General features: G+C 34.4%; 1 protein-coding gene across 9 annotated transcripts; it reads left to right on the forward strand.

The window, feature by feature from the left end:
- The first annotated feature begins 2877 nt into the window (after positions 1-2877).
- LOC130982030 (uncharacterized) lies at positions 2878-7187 on the forward strand. 9 transcript variants are annotated; one of them, XM_057905849.1, is made up of 8 exons: positions 2878-3274; positions 3615-3762; positions 4013-4187; positions 4683-4720; positions 5428-5561; positions 5660-5738; positions 6154-6194; positions 6366-7187. In XM_057905849.1, exons 5-8 carry the CDS (start codon positions 5496-5498, stop codon positions 6744-6746), a joined length of 567 nt encoding a protein of 188 aa, XP_057761832.1. In that variant the 5' UTR covers positions 2878-3274; positions 3615-3762; positions 4013-4187; positions 4683-4720; positions 5428-5495; the 3' UTR covers positions 6747-7187. The 9 variants fall into 9 exon arrangements, 8 of the variants coding, with proteins under 8 accessions (XP_057761832.1, XP_057761831.1, XP_057761830.1 ...); XM_057905848.1 differs by having other exon boundaries at positions 2878-3270; positions 4013-4367; XM_057905847.1 differs by having other exon boundaries at positions 2878-3270.
- The last annotated feature ends 15981 nt before the right edge of the window (positions 7188-23168 follow it).

Here is a 23168-nt window from a genome sequence, read left to right on the forward strand (position 1 = left end):
CATGAAAATAATAATAAATTACTAAAAAATAATAATAAATTATTATTATTATCACAAACAATATTAAAAAAATAACAATATACTAATCATAATAACAATTTTTTTGGGAGACTCAATCATAAAATAATTATTCAAATATAACGAAGGTATGAATAATAATAATAATAATAATAATAATAATAATAATAATAATAATAATAAAATTACTAGTTAAAATATAAATAAATATATTTATTCATCATAAAATTAAAAAAAAAAATATACTTATCTATTGAAGATGATGTAGATATTCAATAATATATTCTTTAAATAATGTAAAATCACAAATCATTTTTTTATGAATTATCTGAAATTCTAAACCTTCTATTCTTTTTCTTTCTCCCACACTTTTTTTAAATCCTTGCAATCCCTCACACACAATTCTTCTGTAATGTCTCACTCTAACCTACTCTCACCGTAAATGAAACTCTTCATTCTTTTCTCCTGCATTTTATATTATAAAAATTCGCTCAACACTCTCCTTCAATACGTGTTGTCCATACAATTAGAGAACCTATCAATCGCAACTTACGATTTATCTTTGCTGCCTGCCAATTGTAACCTGCGTTTAAGAAGTACCAAAACGATAGCAGGTCATGTCTGCATACAGGAGGCATGAGACACATTTTGAGACTTAATTGTCCCTCCTTGCCCAATGCAAATTACGTTTTGTAACAGCATGCAGGTTTTATTTTTTCTGTTTCAGTTAAAACATAATCTATATTTTGTAAGTAACTGAATATTCACATATATAAATAACACGTCACATGTACGAATATACCTGAATATCACCTTCTTTGCATTCATTAATAAATTAATTTCTGCAAGAAAGATTCTTCGGATGATAAAAAAGAATTTTAGTAAACAAAATTCTATGACATAAATCAATGATCGAAATGAAACCTAACCAAAGGCCCAAAAATCTAATTTCAAATCTAGGTTCAATTCCCCAAAACCCACAACTCAAGATGCCAGAAGAAATTAAAGTGGCGTATTTATAATCTCAAGCTCAAAGGTTGACGACACATGACACAGGTTACAGAAACATGGCCATTTGGGAAATCTCTCTGAGTTTTTTTATTATTTTTTTTTAAGGTATTGATTTAAGAATTTTTAAGAAGAAATAAAGGGAAAAATAGATTTTTTTTTTCTCAATATAAGTAGGTTAAGAGTTTATTTTTTATATACCAACTTTATAAAAATTTTATAGTATTATCTAATTAAATTCATATGCTTGGATAATCATATTCATATAATGCGTATAAAATATTTATATGATTTTATAGGATTTGATATTTTTATTATTTTTTTAATAATGCTTAAATCCAACTGGTAAGTCCTATTTAAAATAAAATCGTTAAAATTGATGACTTTTGCCTTTTAAAGTTTTTAAGGTGTGTGTGTGTTTTTTTTTTTTTACTAAAATATATTTTAAGGGGTGTTTTAACTTCTTGAAATTGATTTGATTTGTAGATTAATTATTTTATTTAGAATAAACTAAAAAATGAGAAATAATTTGATTATTCATAGAATCCTATTATAAAAATATTTGGAAGTCACAGTTTGGGAATCAGAGAAAATTATAACTTGCTTTTTTTCTGGCTTTGTTTAATATATTTGTTTTTTATTCTATTTTTCTTAATTATTACTAAAATAAATAAATAATTTTAAATGTGATAAATATATAATTATATATATTATATATAAAAAATTATAGATATTTTAAGTTAAATAAAATGATTTTATACTATTGTCTCTCTAATATTACTCTTTATATTATTTGTATTTTAAATGTTCTGAAGTGAAAAATATAATTAGAGATGAGAGGATAAAAATATAAAATAACGAATTCAAGTAAATTCAATTCTCATTTTATACCAATTAATTCCAAAAATGACACTTAATTTCAACTATATTTAGTTTAATCAACTCAATTTTAAAATAATTTTATGTTTTAAACACAATCTTAAGACATCTTATTACTCAATCACTTAGGTCCTATTTATGTTTTAGGATAGAATACAGAAATATGAATAGTAAATAATGTCTAATATTTAAAGATAGAGACATAGCCAATTTTTCTTATTTTTGTGTTCATTTTTTTTATAAAAGATTTTGATAGACATGAAATTTAACAAGGTAAATACAGATTTTTTAATGAATTTTTTTCTTTTTTTACCAATAGATATTTGTTAGTTTCACCATTATCCTTTTTTTGTTCTCATATCAAAAAATTCTAATGTTCATTTGTCTCTGTAACACCATCCTCCTCCCTAATACTCTCTTCTACCTTCTCTTTATCTGTCTTAATGAAATTAACCCAAGAACATTTTAGCAGCTAATTATTTATTCTTCTAGTCACAATTTTTAAAAATCACCTATTGTTCTTCTCTTTTTCGATCACATAATTAGGTATATCTCTGTCTCTCTTTTTCTTGCTTCTTCTTTTTATTTTTATTTACTATTTATTAAAACTATTTTTTGCTGCTTGTCTACTTATTTTATTTTATTTTTATATGATTTAAAAATTACTACAAAAAAATCGTTAAATGTCGTCAGATTTATTATTGAATTTAGTAGTAGATATAAATTTATAATTGACAAAACACTAAAAAAATATTAGTTTTAGCGACTAACTTTTAGCGACAATAACTTAATGGTTGCTGTTTGTTTTATTTAAATTGTGTTTTTGTGGCAATGATATATTTATCACTAATAATATATATTATACTGACAATTATTATTACTGTCACTAAAAAATACATAGAAAATACTTTTAGTTAGAAATTTTTACTGGCCATAGTTTTATGGCTACTAGTTTTCTTACTAAAACTTTTTTTTTTCATAACAATGGGCTAATTAACAAACAGGAGGAGAGATTGCCTGAAACAGATATAGAAGAGAGAGCCCACCGCCGAAACTCTAAACTCGTTGCCGTCGGCATCGCCGCTTCAGTTCCAAAGGTTTCTGGAATCGAGCAAAGGCTCCTCTTCCGCCTATGAGTTCGAGAGAAAGCGCCATTTTCGTCAACACATCTCCTCTGCGAACGAGTCCTTGGACTTCATTTCCATCCGATCTGCCTCAGATCCGCATTGCTCTCATCGTTTGTTCGTCTCAGATCTACGTCGCCAAGGTCTTCCAGCCACTGTTGCTGCTCTTGTTGCAACATCACACCTCCGCCACTTGCACCGCCTCCGTTCTTGCGCATAGACGCACAAGATCGTCGCCGTGGTAGGTATTTTCTGTTTATTTTTTCAATTTTGGTTTGAATTAAGAAGCATGTGATTCTCTCTCTATTATTACTTTTGCTCTGTTTGCTTGCTTGATCCTAATCAATCTGGCAGATCAAGTTGAAATCGAAGTGTGTAAGTGTTTCAGATCCTAATTTTTTGTTTGATCTGTCTTCTCTGTTCTTGCTTGCTTGTGCCGTTCTTTCTTGCTTTCTCCGTTTATATTTGGATTTTGGTTTAAATGTTTGTTTATCCTATATTGCTCTGTTCTTCATGCTTCTAATTTTGGTGTTCAAGTGTTTGCATTCTCTTTATTTATTTATTTATTTATTTTGTGATAATTAGATTACAAGTCCGAAAACTCTGACATTGGCATTTTTCTGGGATTCAATGAAGTCACAATTCCAAATATTTTCTTATGATGTGCTTGCAAAAGCAACTAACCATTTCGAGAATTATGTTGGGAAAGGAGGCTTTGGGAGTGTTTACTATGGTAAGAGATGTTGGATATTTAATTTTTAATTTTTTTTTGTGTTCAAAGCAATTTTTTATTTCAATTAGTGGTTTGGTTTTAAGTGTGTGGCTTAATTTTGTTTGGTAGGTGTTGAATGGTTGCAATAACACTTTCTCTTTAACTTTATAATTTGAGTTTAGTTTTAAGTTTCAAGAGACATTACTTTATAGTGTAACCTATTTAGAGTTATATTGTGTATTTTTACAATTAGAATTACAATTCTGTTTAGGAAAGCTCCCACAAGGATATGAGGTAGCAATCAAACATTTCCATGAAAAGAAGGAGAAGACAAAAAAGCAATTCATGAGAGAAGTTGAGATCCTAAGTCTCATGCGCCATCAGAATCTGGTCTAGCTGTATGGCTGCAGTTCTGATGACAGTGATGAACTCCTGTTAGTTTACGAGTATGTCTCCAACGGTTCTCTATCAACCTATCTCCATTGAAATTCTGGAAACAAACTACCATGGGCTACCAAATTAAATATTTCCATTGAGACTGCTTCTGTTGTATATTAATTTTGGATTTTTAAGTTTTAAAATGGCAAAACTTGTGGAGAGCATATTTTTGGGCAAGAGATATGTAGGTATTTGTCTCTGCTCTCTACTTGGATTTATATTTTAGGAATCTCCTTGTGCTTTGCATTAGTCAGTCTTCCATAGAAGTTCTATAAAAATTGGAGTAGCTTGTATAGAAATCGGACTGCTTTGTTGCATGCTTTTTTGTTTTAATGTTTCTGCTTTTCTTTACTATCTTTCTTGCCTGATTTGTTTGTATCTCTCTACTTTGGAAGATTTCTTATCCTACTTTTAGTCGTTACTCCCTCTCTTATTTCTAATAACCTTTTTTTGTATAATGTTTAGGCACCCTTTTGATTTATTAAAGATTTTGTGTGCTGCAGGTATAATGTTGCTGTGAAATGTGCTACTATAACTCCTGGTTAGTTGCTGTGAAATGTTGCTATTGATTTATAATTACTTTCATTTGTAAATCTCAATACTTTGATTAAAAAATTATTAAATTTTTACTTTTTTATTTTATAAACTTTTTTACTTAAAATAACTTTATCCGTATTTGCAATTGTAATTTAATGGAATGACATGGCAGTGGACCTTCATACATAGTGCTAGAAAGTATATATGTCACCGGCAAAGATTAAAAAAGGTTAAAACAAAACTTTTAGTGATGAGTGGGATAAAAGTGAAAGAAAGTGAGAATTTTATTAAGTTAGTTAAGTAATATGCTAAACTAGTGGAGAATCTTGATCATGAAGTAGTTAGCTTTATGCTATATTGTTAGGACAAGACATCACAAATTCACAATTGAGTTTATGTGCTATAATCTAAAACAAAACTTTAATTTTGGAAATGACAAATGCTTCGAAGATAGCAAATTATTAGTGCACTAAACTGCTATGTGCAAAAATAATGCCCTAATAAAACTTGGATAGGCATCAAAAGTTGCATTTTGTTTTTTGTTCACTTCATTTAGATACATCTTACGTGGTGTTTTTTTTATAAATTTTGTTAATTTTAATTGTCATTGCCAATGATGGCTTCTTGAATTCTCTTTTTATTCATTTATTTATTTTGTTTATTTTGAATTGTTACTGTAGACAATGACTTCCTATTTTGTTTTTGATGCAGTGGCAACTTATTACCTATATACAACTTATGTTCATCCCTTTATTTGCTCCCTTGCTACTATTATACTCATGTCACCAGATGAAGTCTTGCACAAAGGCAATGGGACCCTCTGTGAAATGTTACTCATGGTTCAGGTGGGCTCTTATGCACATATTTAGTGAAATTGATTTTTCTTTTTTTTTTTCATTTCCAGGTTACTTGTTTTCCTTTTAATTATTTGCATTTGTTTCAGGCATACAAAGCAAATGTTATATGTCCTAACAAACACCAATCCGACAAAGAGAAATTTTATAGCAATCATCTTCTTGAGAGTGAGAATTTTCTGTATTATACATGCCATTCAATAAGAATTTTCATATCTAGATGTTGTTTATTCCCTTCGTGGTTATTTTCTCACTTCCTGCAAAATAGGGAAAGTAGATTGATTTTCAATAACATCTTATGACCAATTTGTATTGAACATGATAGAGTGTAGAAGATAGACAATGTTTTCTGGTATTACTTTATGATCACTTGCATAAGTTGAGAGTTGAGACCATCAATAATGGACGACTAACTTAGACTCGTCTATCTTCTTTTGTGTAGTAAAATTAGTTTGTGATGATGAAACCACTTATTGTACAATATATAAATGAATGTTCTTTACTTAATTTTTTCCCCTGACTTTTTTTATTTTTATTCATGTATCTCATTTGTTTTTATGCATGCATATATTTTGTCCTTCAGTTCTTGCGCTTTACAGGTTTTGGTGGGGAGGATTTTGGAAGGTAATGTTCTATCTCTTCTGTTTATATAATCATTGCACTTGGTCACTTTCAATATTTACATGTTTCATTATGTTTTTAACACACGACCCTCTCTTGCAATAACATAACTAATTTGACATACCATTGGAGCCTCTGATCTAGCTCTAACAGAGACTATGGCTTTTCTCATAGTGGCTTCAGCTTGATCAACATTTCTTGGAGCCGAGGGACTATTCTCTCTACTATTCTTTTCTTGATCATAACTGCTTCCATTCTTCTTCTTTGGAGACTCGGACTTCTCCAACAAAGAAAGGAAGCCTCCTCTCCGATCTCAGCACCGTTTGTGGCCAATCGAAGATCCATGAACTGTCTTGGCACTGCGTCTTGCTTCTTCTCCTCTTCCTCCTCCTCTGGCTTGTGTTGTTGCATCAAAGCCACCACCTTGCATCTGCAGGGCCTTGTATTCTGCTGTTACACAATCTAGCCTCTCTCTCCATTGATTCTCCGCCTTCATTCGCTCCAACTCTACCAGAATATAATTGTCTGATCAGGGATGGGTCTTTTTTCGTGTGAATTTGGTGAGATGATGTTGTCAACAACGAATTGATCGCTGCTCGTGTTGGTAGTAAGAAGATTCAGACCAGTCTGAAATAATGAATGAAAATTGAAAAGCTTCGGATACGTAATTTAGAAGTAAAGACATGGTATTGGTATGCATCGTCAATTTTAATATCTTTGTTCTATGATACAAAATCTGATTAAATTGTAGATGATAATGTTGTATTCTTAATTTTCTATATTAATGATACTACTGGTTGGGAATGCTTGCAACAACCCTTCATGTCATGGCAATGTGTCTTAGGATATGTCACTAGGATTGGTTTATAGCCTAATTTGTTGTAATATAGTTATAAGCTTGTAGCATTTTTTATTATTTAGATTTGTAACATGAGTTATTAGAGAAACTTGTGTATCAACATTTTGAGTTTAATGAAATATTTCATTTTATAGTAATTAATTTCAGCATAATAATAATAATAATAATAATAATAATAATAATAATTGTTGGCACAAATAATTGAGATTCTAGAAAAAAAAAGGGTAGTTTATTACTTTTAAGAAAATAAGTATAATATAACTAAAAAAAGTCTTAAGATTTTAGCGGCAATAGTAATGGCAACTAAAAATAAATAACATTACAATTTTAAAATTATTTTTAGTGGCCATATAAATTGCCGGTAAAATGGGTTTTGGCGGCAATGATAATGGCCGCAAAAAATGAATAATATTGCAATTTTAGAATTATTTTTGGTGGCCATATAAATTGCCAAGAAAATAGCCGCTAATAGTTATATGCTTTTTGCGGCCATGAAAAGGTCTTTACCGGCAAATATTATAATTGCCGCTAAAACCTTTTAGCGACAAACCATAAGACGGCTAAAGTCTAATTGCCGGTAAATGTATTAACGATTATTTTTATTGCCGCTAAAAGCAAAATAAATGGCTGCTAAAAATGATTTTTCTTGTAGTGAAATTTTAAAGCTTGTTATTATAGAATTTTTCTTCCAATAAATTTGACAGTAATATATTATTTATTATTAATAATTAAATTAATAGTTACCATCGGATTTAACCGACGATAAACTTAAATTTTAATTATTATTTTTTTAAAATATATAATTTTAAATGTGTAAATTTAATAATTTCTAAACCAACAAATTTAAAATTTTATAATTTCTTATAATAATTTATCTATAATTTTTAATTAAAAGTTTACGACCAAGTTCAAATATCAAAATTTATTATTAAAACTAAAAAAATAAGAGAATTCAATTAAGTAGAAAAATCAAATATAAAATGCATCAAAATCTTAATTACGAAAATTGAACAAAACTAGATCAGAAATCGAAAGAGTAATATTAACAAGCATTGGAGATTAGGTTATGCTAATGCTACTACATTACATAAAGAATCAACCATACCAAACTATTTATGATACTTGCAAGTTACAAAACTACCGAAAATTAAATTATCAAGAATCGCCGGTACAGTATTTCAGCAATGAGAATTGATAAACAAAAAGGCACTTACTATAGCTATATAACATCTGACATTCTTTTGAGTTCCATTGCAATAATATCATATGATTCCAAATCAATGAAGCGCAAATTTACAATGAATCAAAGATAAATGATTTACTTAACATTTAAAAATATAGATTTAGACTGTCAATATAAGATTTAAATCCATGAACTTCTGTTTCAAATTACAATGCTACATATCAGTGCATTAAATAAATTTCATTGAATAGATTTTGCGCTAGTAAAATTAAAATAAATTTTAAAGCAGACAAAATTTAAAACTTCTAACAAAATAATCCACCACATAACAAAAAACTAAAAATCACAAGTAACATTATCAGTTCTAAATTATTTAATTAAAAACAATATAATCATCCATCATAATACAAAAATAATCTATAATAATATAAAAATAATATCAGAATCCCAAATTAAGTCCAATATTTCTTATAATTAAATATTCCAAGAACACTCAAACAATGAGAGGTTTAAACACTTACATAAAAAATAAACAAACCCTAAACCTCCAAACAAAAAAATTCAGCAATAATTGCACAAGTAATTGGTCAAATAGAGATACAAACTCTAGAAGATTAACAATTTCAAAAAAATTTTAAACAATTCAACAAATTCTAAACCCCAATATTGAAAGAAATTCAAAAGAAACTAATCAAAGAAAATGACTTAGTACAGAAGGTGGTGATAAACGAGAAGTGGCGATGACAGAAGGAAGTAATGACGAGACAGCAATGACGAAGCTACAGGAGACCACAATGATGAGCGACGATTATGCTAAATGTGTTGACAATTTTGTTGGACACGACGACGATGAGGGAAGACCGATTGGAGGAGGCCGCGACGATGATGAATGAGCATGGAGCAGGAGGTGTCGATGCTATTGAACAAGTGTGGCACAGGACGCAGCAATGTTGAGGTAGTGATAGTGACCAGCGATGAGAGTGAGTGAGGGTGGCAGTGACCGGCGAAATGACAATGAATAGTGGTGATGGAGGGGGAGAAATTGTCATAGGAGTGAAAACAAGCTAGGCTTATAATAGAGTATATTAGCATGAGCTTGACCTGTAGCCTAGTATAAACTTTTTAATAAGTACTAGCCTGACCTGTTGTCAAATCTGGTCTGACTTAAAGCCTGTTAATAGGCCTTTTTTAAAATAAATAATTAAATTTAACGAATAATTTAATTTTCAAAATTATAAATAAAAATATAATTTAATAAATAAAAATACACATATATAATTAATGAGACAAATGACTTAGTGGAAAAGAGTATTTTAATATTATAAAAGGCCCAAGTTCAAACCCTTCCTATTGCACATTTACTAGTATAATAAAACTCTACATATATCTTTGTAGGCTAGGCTTTTGAAAGAACTTAGACTGGCCTATTTTCTATCAGGCTAAGTTGCAGGTCCCTAGTAGGCCGTTTGACCTTTTTCCACTCTTAGGCGCTTGATAAACCCCAATTTTGTGGTTTATCTTATATTGAATTCAAGGAATTTTATCAACTTTTCTCAAATTTATTCAATGAAATAGCATGGTTTTGTGAATTTCTCCTAATTTGTGCTTAAGGGTGAAAACATGCTTTTTAGGCCCAAAAATTGATAAATTTCATTCACTTTAATTCCATTCGATGTCTTGATATGTTTGTTAAGTGATTTCAGGATTAGAAGGTAAAGATTAGATTGAAGGAATGAAGAACAAGCATGCAAAAATGGGGAGTTCATGAAGAAATGAGGATTTGCTGAACTCAAGGCCATGCGCATGTGTCAACCATGCGTACGCGTGAGGAGGAGATTCGTCAGCGACGCGTACGCGTCACCCATGCGCATGCGTGAAAGAGAAAATTGCCAATGACGAGTACGCATGACACATGCGTACGCGTGACAAGCGGCACGTGACCTCACTAAAAGCAATACGCTGGGGGCGATTTCTAAGCTCAAGGAGGCCCAAATCCAACTCATTTCTGATACTTTTGAACCCAAGGATTGTAAGGGAATGGGGAAAAAGTAGTCATAGTATAGTTTTCATCATGTTTTAGATGTAGAATTCTAGAGAGAGAGAGACTCTCTCCTCTCTCTATATTTTAGGGTTCTTATTTCAATTCTTTTTAGATCTATATTTAAATCTTGTTTCATTTTAGTTTTTGGTGCACGAATTTGCAATCCGTACAACTAACCAGCAAGTGCACTGGGTCGTCCAAGTAATACCTTACGTGAGTAAGGGTCGATCCCACGGAGATTATTGGTTTGAAGCAAGCTATGTTTATTTTATTAATCTTAGTCAGGATACCAATAGAGTTCTTTAGCCTCGTATAAAGTAAAAAGGGCATAAAATAAATAGTTGTTACTTGTTGTGCAGTAATGGGGAATATGTTGGAGTTTTGGAGATGCTTTGTCCTCTGAATTTCTGCAATGTAATATTCAACTCAATTATTTGTAAAGCACGTCTACGGCAAGCTATATGTAGGGTGTCACCATTGTCAGTGGCTACCTCCCATCCTCTCAGTGAAAATGGTCCAGATGCTCTGTCACAGCACGGCTAATCAGCTGTTGGTTCTCGATCATGTTGGAATAGGATCCATTGATCCTTTTGCATTTGTCATCACGCCCAGCAATCGCGAGTTTGAAGCTCGTCACAGCCATTCAATCCCAGAATCCTACTCGGAATACCACAGACAAGGTTTAGACTTTCCGGATCCTCAAGAATGGCCGCCATCAATTCTATATTATACCGCAAAGATTCTGATTAAAGAATCTAAGAGAAGCTCATTCAATCTGATGTAGAACGGAGGTGTTTGTCAGGCACGCGTTCATGAGTTGAGGAAGGTGATGAGTGTCACGGATCATCACCTTCTCTATAATTAAGCGCGAATGAACATCTTAGATAAGAGCATACAAACGTTTGAGTGGAGAAATAGAAACAATTGCATTAATTCATCGAGACGCTGCAGAGCTCCTCACCCCCAACAATGGAGTTTAGAGACTCATGCCGTCAAAGTGTATAAAGTTCAGATCTAAAAATGTCATGAGGTCCAAAATAATTCTCTAAAAGTTGTTTAAATAGTAAACTAGTAACCTAGGTTTACAGAATATGAGTAAACTAAAATAATTGGTGCAGAAATCCACTTCTGGGGCCCACTTGGTGTGTGCTGGGGCTGAGACTAAAGCTATCCACGAGCTGAGGCTTTTCTTGGAGTTGAACTCCAAGTTATAACGTGTTTTGGGCGTTCAACTCCGGATCATGACGTGTTTCTGGCGTTTAACTCCAGACAACAGCATGTACTTGGCGTTCAACGCCAAGTTACGTCGTCTATCTTCGCGCAAAGTATGGACTATTATATATTTCTGGAAAGCTCTGGGGATGTCTACTTTCCAAAGCCGTTGAGAGCGCGCCAATTGGACTCCTGTAGCTCCAGAAAATCCATTTCGAGTGCAGGGAGGTCAGGATCCAACAGCATCAGCAGTCCTTTTTCAGCCTAACTCAGATTTTTGCTCAGCTCCCTCAATTTCAGCCAGAAAATACCTGAAATCACAGAAAAATACACAAACTCATAGTAAAGTCCAGAAATATGATTTTTGCCTAAAAACTAATAATATTTAACTAAAAACTAATTAAAACATGCTAAAATCTACATGAAATTACCCCCAAAAAGCGTATAAAATATCCGCTCATCACGACACCAAACTTAAAATGTTGCTTGTCCTCAAGCAACTAGATAAATAAAAGAGGATAAAAAGAAATCAAGAAGCAATAATATCTCAGAGTTTTAAGTGGAGCTCAGATTCTAATTGGATGAGCGGGGCTAGTAGCTTTTTGCTTCTGAACAGTTTTGGCATCTCACTTTATCCTTTGAAATTCAGAATGATTGGCATCCATAGGAACTCAGAATTCAGATAGTATTATTGATTCTCCTAGTTTAGTATGTTGATTCTTGAACATAGCTACTTTATGAGTCTTGGCCGTGGCCCTAAGCACTTTGTTTTCCAGTATTACCACCAGATACATAAATGCCACAGACAAATAACTGGGTGAACCTTTTCAGATTGTGACTTAGCTTTGCTCAAGTCCCCAATTAGAGGTGTCCAAAGTTCTTAAGCACACTCTTTTGCTTTGGATCACGACTTTAACCAATCAGTCTCAAGCTTTTCACATGGACCTGCATGCCACAAGCACATGGTTAGGGACAGCTTGATTTAGCCGCTTAGGCCTGGATTTATTTCCTTGGGCCCTCCTATCCATTGATGCTCAAAGTCTTGGATCCTTTTCACCCTTGCCTTTTGGTTTAAAGGGCTATTGGCTTTTTCTACCTCTTTTGCTTTTTGTTTTGTTTTTTTTTGCAAGCTTATTTTTCACTGCTTTTTCTTGCTTCAAGAATCAATTTTGTGATTTTTCAGATCATCAATAATATTTTTCTTGTTCATCATTCTTTCAGGAGCCAATAATTTTAACATTCATAAAATTCAATATAAAAAATATGCACTATTCAGGCATTCATTCAGAAGACAAAAAGTATTGCCACCACATATAAATAATTAGAATTTTTCTTATTAAGAACTCGAAAAAAATATTGCTTCTTTATTCTAAAAATCTACTATTTTATTCATGTTTGATGATGATGAGAAAAATAAATTATAACTTAATTGGAATTAAAATCAAAGTAGAGATACTAATTACTACTACTAATATATAACTTCTAAGGTAAATTTCTAATAAGAACAGTTATCACAGAGTTAAGGCAAAGATTAGAACTCAACGACCTTTATTTTGGGAAGTGGATGTTCCTCTAGTCTGTGGGGTGCTTGGTCCTTCAAGATATAATTTCTGACGCTTCAGTTCCTTCAAGTTACATCCTTGCTCTTCCTGTTTCCTTAGGTGCCATGATCTTGATGAGTTTTAGCTCAATGATCATGGCAAATCACACCAAACTTAGAGGTTTGCTTGTCCTCAAGCAAAAGAAAGGATAAGAGAGGAATAGAGGGAGAGGCAATTTCGAAATTCAAAAGATATGATGAGTTGAAAAAGATTTGAAAAAAAAGATATAAGATAAAAGATATGATTTATAAAGGATAAATATGATAAGAAAAAGATATAATTTAAAAAGATATGAATGATATTTAAAAATAAATCTGAATTTTTAATTTGAAAAAGATTTTAGAAGATAATTAAGTGTTGAAGAACTTAAAAAAAGAGTTGGATTGGATTGGAAAATAATTTGTTTTTATGGATTAAGATGCATGTAATATTTTTTAAAAAGGGATTTTAGAAATTAGGGTTCTTAGAAATTAGGATTAAAATTTTTTTGAAATTGAAGGATGATATTTGGAAATATGTTTATGCAAGAAATCATGAATTGAAACATAAAAATTAGAAAATTTGTGAAGAAAAACGAATTTTACCTCCTCCCCACCATCCTGGTGTTAAACGCCCAAATGCTGCATGTTTTGGGCGTTTAATGCCCAATTGCTACTTCTCCTGGGCGTTCAACGCCCAGCTGTTGCTTCTTTCTGGCGTTGAACGCCCAGATGGCTACCCTTACTGGCGTTGAACGCCCAGTGGGTGCTTCTTTTGGGCGTTCAACGCCCAAAATGTTTCTTACTGGCTTTTTCACGCCAGTGAGCTTCGAAATTCCCTTGTAACTCTGTGAATCCAATAAATTGCTATTTTACCTTGAAGATACTTTGACATATACCTGTAAAAATCAATTAATTAATCAAAATGAATAAAATTAAATTTTGTGATTGGCTGGGTTGCCTCCCAGCAAGCGCTTCTTTATTGTCCTTAGCTGGACAGTGAGCTCTCATGGAGTCTCACAGATAATCAGAGCAAGGTAGGGACCTCCCAACATCAAACTTAGAGTTTGAAAGTGGGGGTTCAATGCCAAACTTAGAGTTTGGTTGTGGCCTCCCAACACCAAACTTAGAGTTGGACTGTGGGGGCTTTGGTTGACTCTGCAGTGAGAGAAGCTTTTCATGCTTCTTCTCCATTGTTACAAAAGGAGAACCTTGTGTCTTATAGTTTGCAATGTCTGTAAACCACAGAGCTTCCTGAACAGCAAACAATTGCTCATCCGGAAAGGTTTCATAGATCTCAGTAGGAGGGAGGGATGCTCCTGCTACTGGTTCTATCCGGGACAGGTGATCAGCTACTTGATTCTCTGTTCCTTTTCTGTCTCTTATTTCTATATCAAACTCTTGCAGAAGCAACACCCATCTTATGAGCCTGGGCTTTGAATCCTGCTTTGTGAGTAGATATTTAAGAGCAGCATGGTCAGTGTACATGATCACTTTTGATCCTACTAAGTAGGATCTAAACTTGTCAATGGCATAAACCACTGCAAGTAATTCTTTTTCTGTGGTTGTGTAATTTTTCTGGGCATCATTTAAAACACTGCTAGCATAATAAATGACATACAGAAGCTTGTTATGCCTCTGTCCTAATACTGCACCAATGGTATGGTCACTGGCATCACACATTAGTTCAAAGGGTAATGTCCAGTCTGGTGCAGAAATAACTGGTGTTGTGACCAGCTTAGCTTTCAGGGTCTCAAACGCCTGCAGACATTTTGTGTCAAATACAAATGGCGTGTTAGCAGCTAGCAGATTGCTCAGAGGTTTTGCAATTTTTGAAAAATCCTTTATAAACCTCCTATAAAATCCTGCATGCCCCAGAAAGCTTCTGATTGCCTTAACATTGGCAGGTGGTGGTAATTTTTCAATTACTTCCACTTTAGCTTGATCCACCTCTATTCCCTTGTTTGAAATTTTATGCCCAAGGACAATCCCTTCAGTCACCATAAAGTGACATTTTTCCTAGTTTAAAACTAGGTTGGTCTCTTGGCATCTTTTCAGCACAAGTGCTAAATGGTTAAGGCAGGAGCTGAATGAGTCTCCAAATACTGAAAAGTCATCCATGAAGACTTCCAGAAACTTCTCTACCATATCAGAGAAGATAGAGAGCATGCACCTTTGAAAGGTTGCAGGTGCATTGCACAAGCCAAATGGCATCCTTCTGTATGCAAATACTCCAGATGGGCATGTGAATGCCGTTTTCTCTTGATCCTGGGGGTCTACTGCAATTTGATTATAACCTGAATATCCATCCAGGAAGCAGTAGTATTCATGACCTGCTAGTCTTTCTAGCATCTGGTCTATGAATGGTAAAGGAAAATGATCCTTTCTGGTGGCTGTATTGAGCCTTCTATAATCAATACACATACGCCACCCTGTAACTGTTCTTGTAGGAACCAGTTCATTTTTTTCATTATGAACCACTGTCATGCCTCCCTTCTTAGGGACGACTTGGACAGGGCTTACCCAGGGGCTATCAGAAATAGGATAAATAATTTCAGCCTCTAGTAATTTAGTGACCTCCTTCTGCACAACTTCCTTCATGGCTGGATTCAGCCGCCTTTGTGGTTGGACCACTAGCTTGGCGTCACCCTCCAATAAGATCTTGTGCATGCATCTGGCTGGGCTAATGCCCTTAAGATCACTGATGGACCACCCAAGAGCTGTCTTGTGTGTCCTTAGCACTTGAATTAGTGCTTCCTCTTCCTGTGGCTCTAAGGTAGAGATTATGATTACAGGAAAGGTATCACCTTCTCCTAGAAATGCATATTTTAGGGATGGTGGTAATGGTTTGAGCTCAGGTTTGGGAGGTTTCTCCTCTTCCTGAGGGATTTTCAGAGGTTCTATTATTCTCTCTGATTCCTCCAAATCAGGATGAACATCTTTAAAGATGTCCTCTAGCTCGGATTCGAGACTCTCAGCCATATTGACCTCTCTTACCAGAGAGTCAATGATATCAATACTCATGCAGTCATCTGGGGTGTCTGGATATTGCATGGCTTTGGCAACATTCAACTTGAACTCCTCCTCATTGACTCTCAGGGTTACTTCCCCTTTTTGGACGTCAATGAGGGTTCGGCCAGTTGCTAGGAAAGGTCTTCCTAGAATGAGAGTTGCACTCTTGTGCTCCTCCATTTCCAGCACCACAAAGTCAGTAGGAAAGGCAAATGGCCCAACCTTGACAATCATGTCTTCAATCACACCTGATGGGTATTTAATGGAGCCATCAGCAAGTTGAAGACATATCCGGGTTGGTTTGATTTCTTCAGTCAAACCAAGCTTTCTGATAGTAGATGCAGGTATTAGGTTGATACTTGCCCCAAGGTCACACAGAGCTTGCTTGGTGCAATTACCCTCTAATGTGCATGGTATCATAAAGCTTCCGGGGTCCTTAAGCTTCTCAGGTAAGCTTTTCAGAATGACTGCACTGCATTCTTCAGTGAGGTAAACTTTTTCAGTTTCCCTCCAATCCTTCTTATGACTTAAGATCTCTTTCATGAACTTAGCATAAGAGGGTATTTGCTCAAGTGCTTCTGCAAACGGAATCTTTATTTCAAGAGTCTTGAGATAGTCTGCAAAGCGGGCAAATTGCTTATCCTGTTCCGCTTGGCGGAGTTTTTGAGGATAAGGCATTTTGGCTTTGTATTCTTCAACCTTAGTTGCTGTAGGTTTATTGCCTGTAGAAGTGGGTTGGGAAGCCTTTTTAGAAGGGTTGTTATCAGCACTTGTATGTGACTGATCCCCCACTGGAATTTGAATGCCAGGGGTGGAAGCTGGAGTGGCGTTAGATGCCAACTCCTTATCTATTTCTGGCGTCTGAACGCCAGAACTGTGCTCCCTTTGGGCGTTCAACGCCGGATTCATGCTTGTTTCTAGCGTTGAACGCCAGGAATGAGCATGGTCTGGGCATTCAGCGCCAGCATTATTCCTCTCTGGGCTCTGACTGTCCTTAGAGGGATTTTGAGTAGCCATTTGTTCATTTCTTGGCTTCCTGCTGCTTTGAAGTGAGGTATTTAATGTTTTCCCACTTCTTAATTAAACTGCTTGGCATTCTTCTGCTATTTGTTTTGACAGTTGCTTTTCTGTTTGCTTTAACTGTACTTCCATATTCCTGTTAGCCATTCTTGTTTCCTGTAGTATTTCCTTGAATTCGGCTAGTTGCTGGGTTAGAAAGTCTAATTGCTGATTGAATTCATTAGCCTGATCCACAGGACTGAGTTCAGCAGTTACTGTTTTAGCTTCTTCTTTCATGGAAGATTCACTGCTTAGGTACAGATGCTGATTTCTGGCAACTGTATCAATAAGCTCTTGAGCTTCTTCAATTATTTTTCTCATATGTATAGATCCACCAGCTGAGTGGTCTAGAGAAATCTGAGCTTTTTCTGTAAGCCCATAGTAGAAGATGTCTAATTGCACCCATTCTGAAAACATTTCAGAGGCGCATTTTCTTAGCATCTCTCTGTATCTCTCCCAGGCATCATAAAAGGGATTCATTATCTCCTTGTTTGAAGCCTTGGATGCTTAGCCTTAGCTGTGTCATCCGTTTTGGAGGGAAATAGTGATTCAGGAATTTTTCTGACTGCTGTTTCCATGTTTTTATGCTGTTCTTAGGCTGGTTATTTAACCACCACTTAGCTTGATCTTTTACAGCAAATAGAAACAGTAATAATCTGTAGACATCCTGATCCACTTCTTTATCATGTACTGTGTCAGCAATTTGTAAAAATTGTGCCAGAAACTCTGTAGGTTCTTCATGTGGAAGACCGGAATACTGGCAGTTTTGCTGCACCATGATAATGAGCTGAGGATTCAACTCAAAGCTACTAACTCCAATGGAGGGTATACAGATACTACTCCCATATGAAGCAGTAGTGGGGTTAGCATATGACCCCAGAGTCCTCCTGGACTGTTCATTTCCACTTAATTCCATGATGGAACAAGGGAGATGATATGTATGTTGATATTATTTATTTTATAGAAGTGGAATAAATAAAAACGGAATATATAAAAAAATATTTGAAAATATTTTGTGAAAAATTTTTTCGAAAAATTTTGAAATTGAAATCTGAATTTTTATATAAAAATTTTGAAAATGTAGTTTAAAATTAGTTAGAAAAGATATAAAATTTTTTGAATTTTGAATTTTATGATAAAAGAGAAAAACACATAAAAGACACAAGACTTAAAATTTTTAGATCTAATGCTCCTTATTTTCGAAAATTTTGGAGGGAAAACACCAAGGAACATCAAACTTAAAAATTTTAAGATCAAGATACAAGAAAATCTCAAGAACACCTTGAAGATTCACAGGAACAACAAGAACATAAGAAAGAACACCAAACTTAAAATTTTTAGAAAACCAAGACAAATTTTCGAAAATTAAAGAAAAATTAACAAGAAAGCACCAAACTTAGAGTTTGGCACAAGATTCAATCAAAGAAAAATTATTTTTGAAAAAGATTTTTAAAAGAAGATGCCCAATTGCCAAGAACATAAGCCAACGCTATAACCAACTAAGCTAAAAATGTAACGTATTTTAAAGATGTATTATTTTTATGGATAAAAGTATAATTTTTGAAAGTTAATATTTTGAAAAAGCACAAGAAAAACAAGAAAAGACACAAAACAAGAAAAACTCAAGATCAAACAAGAAAAATAAACAAGAACAACTTGAAGATCAATGAAGAACAAAGAACACAAGTTCGAAAATTTAAAGAAAAATATAAAATATGCAATTGACACCAAACTTAGAACAAGACACTAAACTCACGAAAAAAAATTAAAAATTGATAAAGAAAAATAATATTTTTGAAAAGAAATTTTTGAAAAGAAACTATCCTATCATATTTTAATGACTCTATAACAATAAAAATAAATTATTCATAATCTAAGAAATAAAATAAACCTTTAGTTGTTCAAACTCGAATAATCCCCTGCAACGGCGCCAAAAACTTGGTGCACGAATTTGCAATCCGTACAACTAACCAGCAAGTGCACTGGGTCGTCCAAGTAATACCTTATGTGAGTAAGGGTCGATCCCACGGAGATTATTGGTTTGAAGCAAGCTATGTTTATTTTATTAATCTTAGTCAGGATACCAATAGAGTTCTTTAGCCTCGTATAAAGTAAAAAGGGCATAAAATAAATAGTTGTTACTTGTTGTGCAGTAATGGGGAATATGTTGGAGTTTTGGAGATGCTTTGTCCTCTGAATTTCTGCAATGTAATATTCAACTCAATTGTTTGTAAAGCACGTCTACGGCAAGCTGTATGTAGGGTGTCACCATTGTCAGTGGCTACCTCCCATCCTCTCAGTGAAAACGGTCCAGATGCTCTGTCACAGCACGGCTAATCAGCTGTTGGTTCTCGATCATGTTAGAATAGGATCCATTGATCCTTTTGCGTTTGTCATCACGCCCAGCAATCGCGAGTTTGAAGCTCGTCACAGCCATTCAATCCCAGAATCCTACTCGGAATACCACAGACAAGGTTTAGACTTTCCGGATCCTCAAGAATGGCCGCCATCAATTCTATCTTATACCGCGAAGATTCTGATTAAAGAATCTAAGAGAAGCTCATTCAATCTGATGTAGAACGGAGGTGTTTGTCAGGCACGCGTTCATGAGTTGAGGAAGGTGATGAGTGTCACGGATCATCACCTTCTCTATAATTAAGCGCGAATGAACATCTTAGATAAGAGCATACAAACGTTTGAGTGGAGAAATAGAAACAATTACATTAATTCATCGAGACGCTGCAGAGCTCCTCACCCCCAACAATGGAGTTTAGAGACTCATGCCGTCAAAGTGTATAAAGTTCAGATCTAAAAATGTCATGTGGTCCAAAATAATTCTCTAAAAGTTGTTTAAATAGTAAACTAGTAACCCAGGTTTACAGAATATGAGTAAACTAAGATAATTGGTGCAGAAATCCACTTCTGGGGCCCACTTGGTGTGTGCTGGGGCTGAGACTAAAGCTATCCATGAGCTGAGGCTTTTCTTGGAGTTGAACTCCAAGTTATAACGTGTTTTGGGCGTTCAACTCCGGATCATGACATGTTTCTGGCGTTTAACTCCAGACAGCAGCATGTACTTGGCGTTCAACGCCAAGTTACGTCGTCTATCTTCACGCAAAGTATGAACTATTATATATTTCTGGAAAGCCCTGGATGTCTACTTTCCAACGCCATTGAGAGTGCACCAATTGGACTCTTGTAGCTCCAGAAAATCCATTTCGAGTGCAGGGAGGTCAGGATCCAACAGCATCAGCAGTCCTTTTTCAGCCTAACTCAGATTTTTGCTCAGCTCCCTCAATTTCAGCCAGAAAATACCTGAAATCACAGAAAAACACACAAACTCATAGTAAAGTCCAGAAATATGATTTTTGCCTAAAAACTAATAATATTTAACTAAAAACTAATTAAAACATGCTAAAACCTACATGAAATTACCCCCAAAAAGCGTATAAAATATCCGCTCATCAGTTTTCCTTTACTTTTATTTGTTCTAGCACTTTGTTTTATCTACTTCTCTTGTTAATTTCTTATTTTGCTCTCTCTTATGTTTATGAACTCTTGTTGATTTCAATTTTCTTTTAATGCAATTTTATGTTTTCATGTCTTTTTATGTTTATCTTAATTGCCATTGTTGATTTATTGCTCATATTAGTTATAACTTTTATTAATTCTTTTATTTTGTGATGTTTACTTTTATTGCACTCTAGGTGTTTCATGAAATATTTTCACTAGTTTTAGAGTAGTTTTCTATACTCTTGGCCTAGGTTAATAGAATTGAGTGACCTTGAGTCATTGGGTCTCATTGAATTGGTGATTTGAGAACCCTTAGTAGTTATTTTGATAACCATTAACACTAGCCTACTACTAAGTCAATTAGTAGCTAGGTTGGGACTTATGGGTTGATGTTGATCAAGCCTATTTGACGTATTTCAAGCATAGAAGTAGACTTGATGGGTTAGTCCCTTCATAATTGTCAATATATGGTTTGTAGACAAGGATGGTGATCTCAATTTCCATGCCTTAGCCAAGAGTTCTTTTCATTTTCTTTATTAGTTAATTGTCATTTACTTTCTTGTTATTTACTTTTCTTGCCAATCAACAAATCAAACCCCCTTGCACCTTCATAGCCAATAATTGAGCACTTCATTGCAATTCCTTGTGAGATGACCTGAGGTTTAAATACTCTCGGTTTATTTTTATTGGGGTTTGTACATGTGACAACCATATTAAAACTTTTATTGATTATTATTTGTTGGTTGGAAACTATACTATCAATGGAATTATTTTGTGCGAAATTCCTAACCGACGATAATACTCTTTCAAGTTTTTGGCGCTGTTGTCAGGGAATTGCGATGGTGTTATGTTATTGGCTATTGTATATATATTGATATTGTGAATATGCTTCTTTGCTTGCTTTAGGAGTTAGTTTTTATTAGTTCTTATTAGTATTTGTTTTTATTTTCTCCTATCACTATGAATTCTCACCACTTTGGCTATGAGTTTGGTTACAATTATGTTGTAGGGAATGAAAGCTTTAATGAAGAATAACATTGTGGGAATGGATATCAAATTAGGGAGGAGCCACATGTTTATGGTCAACCTTCATGGCAACAACCCCCTCCAATCTCTCATGGCTACAATCTACCCCATAATGTACATAATTATAAACCAATCCCTCAATATTGTTGTCAACCATCATACTCACAAGCCTCATACCACCATTCACCTCCATATGACCCTAACTCATATTCACCATACCAATCACCATATGAACCATACCTAGAGCCACCACCATTCCAATACCATTACTCCCAAGAACCACCATTTCCTCAAACACCACCTCAAAACTTTCACCAATGTGAACCACCTTCCAACTATGACACTCTTCTTGCAAATAACAAACCCTCTCTTCCACCATCTCCTTCAATGGATGAAGCTCTCCATGCCTTCATGCTAGAACAACGAAGAGATATTAACTCTTACATCCAAAGGTAAGAGGAGAGGCAAAAGGATCTTAAGAAGATAGAAGTCATGGTTGCCACCATGGCGGAAGCCATTGACAACATGGCTTTCCACCTAAACTTATACGATCAAGGCACTCCCATTGTTGAATGTGTAGAAGCAACCAAAGAGCAGAGTGGGGGAATGAACTTGAAGCTTCAAGGTGGAGAAGAGGAGTTAAAGCAAGAAGTACAACAAGAAGATGAGGTAGAGATAATTGAACCAAAGGAAGTGGTTGAAGATTTAGGAGATGTTGAGTGCAAAGAGGAATCTCAAGTTGAAGAGCCTTCTTCCATGGAGTTTGAAAATGATGTTAAGGAGAATAGTGCACAACCTCCAAGATATAATGTGATTGAAGAAATGAAAGAAATGTGGCAAGCACCAAGTTCCTTTATCTATGATGATTCCGCATCAACATGTGATCCTTTTGAGTTTGATGAATCCTTCCCCATTGAACTTGGAATTGATATTGAGGTAGATTTCACTCAAACTCTAAGATATTATTTGAGTGATGGGGAAAGCTAGAGGACATTGGTAAAGAAGAATGTGAACTTGAGGAAGCTTGTCAAGAGGTAGAGCTTGAAGAACCTTGTCAAGTGGTGGAAGCCCCTAGAAGAGGATGGATGGGAGTTGAATTCGCCTTGTCAAGATCATGGGAAACTCCTCCACCTAAGTTACCATCTAATCCTTCAATTGAGTGGGTAAAACTCATCATTCTTAGCTTTATTATCCCACTTGAATTTGGTTTGCCTGAAACGGATGGCCAACTTAGGGCGCTTTATGGAATGAATTATAAGAGAAGTATATTTAGTGGTTGGTGGTATAAATCTAGGCTCGTTATGGTTGGAAGCTTAAAATTGAGGAGCAAGGGTTGGACTAGTGCTCAAATGGATGGGTCTATGAGGATAGTTTGGTGCCTTAGTGAGAATTCGGCTTGCCTACTACCCGGATGGAACAATAATGATCAATTAAAAGACATGTGTGAAAATAAGATATGGAATCCCAAATCACAACATGAAGACCAATTTTGG

The sequence above is a fragment of the Arachis stenosperma genome, chromosome 5 (assembly GCF_014773155.1).
Source record: "Arachis stenosperma cultivar V10309 chromosome 5, arast.V10309.gnm1.PFL2, whole genome shotgun sequence".
Taxonomy (NCBI): domain Eukaryota; kingdom Viridiplantae; phylum Streptophyta; class Magnoliopsida; order Fabales; family Fabaceae; genus Arachis; species Arachis stenosperma.

Excerpts from the sequence above, each read along its gene's own strand:
- LOC130982030 (XM_057905849.1), top strand. The coding sequence starts at position 5,496 with ATGTCACCAGATGAAGTCTTGCACAAAGGCAATGGGACCCTCTGTGAA. Across the intron at positions 5,562-5,659 it reads AAATGTTACTCATGGTTCAG|GCATACAAAGCAAATGTTAT; the intron begins GTGGGCTCTTAT and ends CATTTGTTTCAG. Across the intron at positions 6,195-6,365 it reads GGTGGGGAGGATTTTGGAAG|TGGCTTCAGCTTGATCAACA; the intron begins GTAATGTTCTAT and ends CTTTTCTCATAG.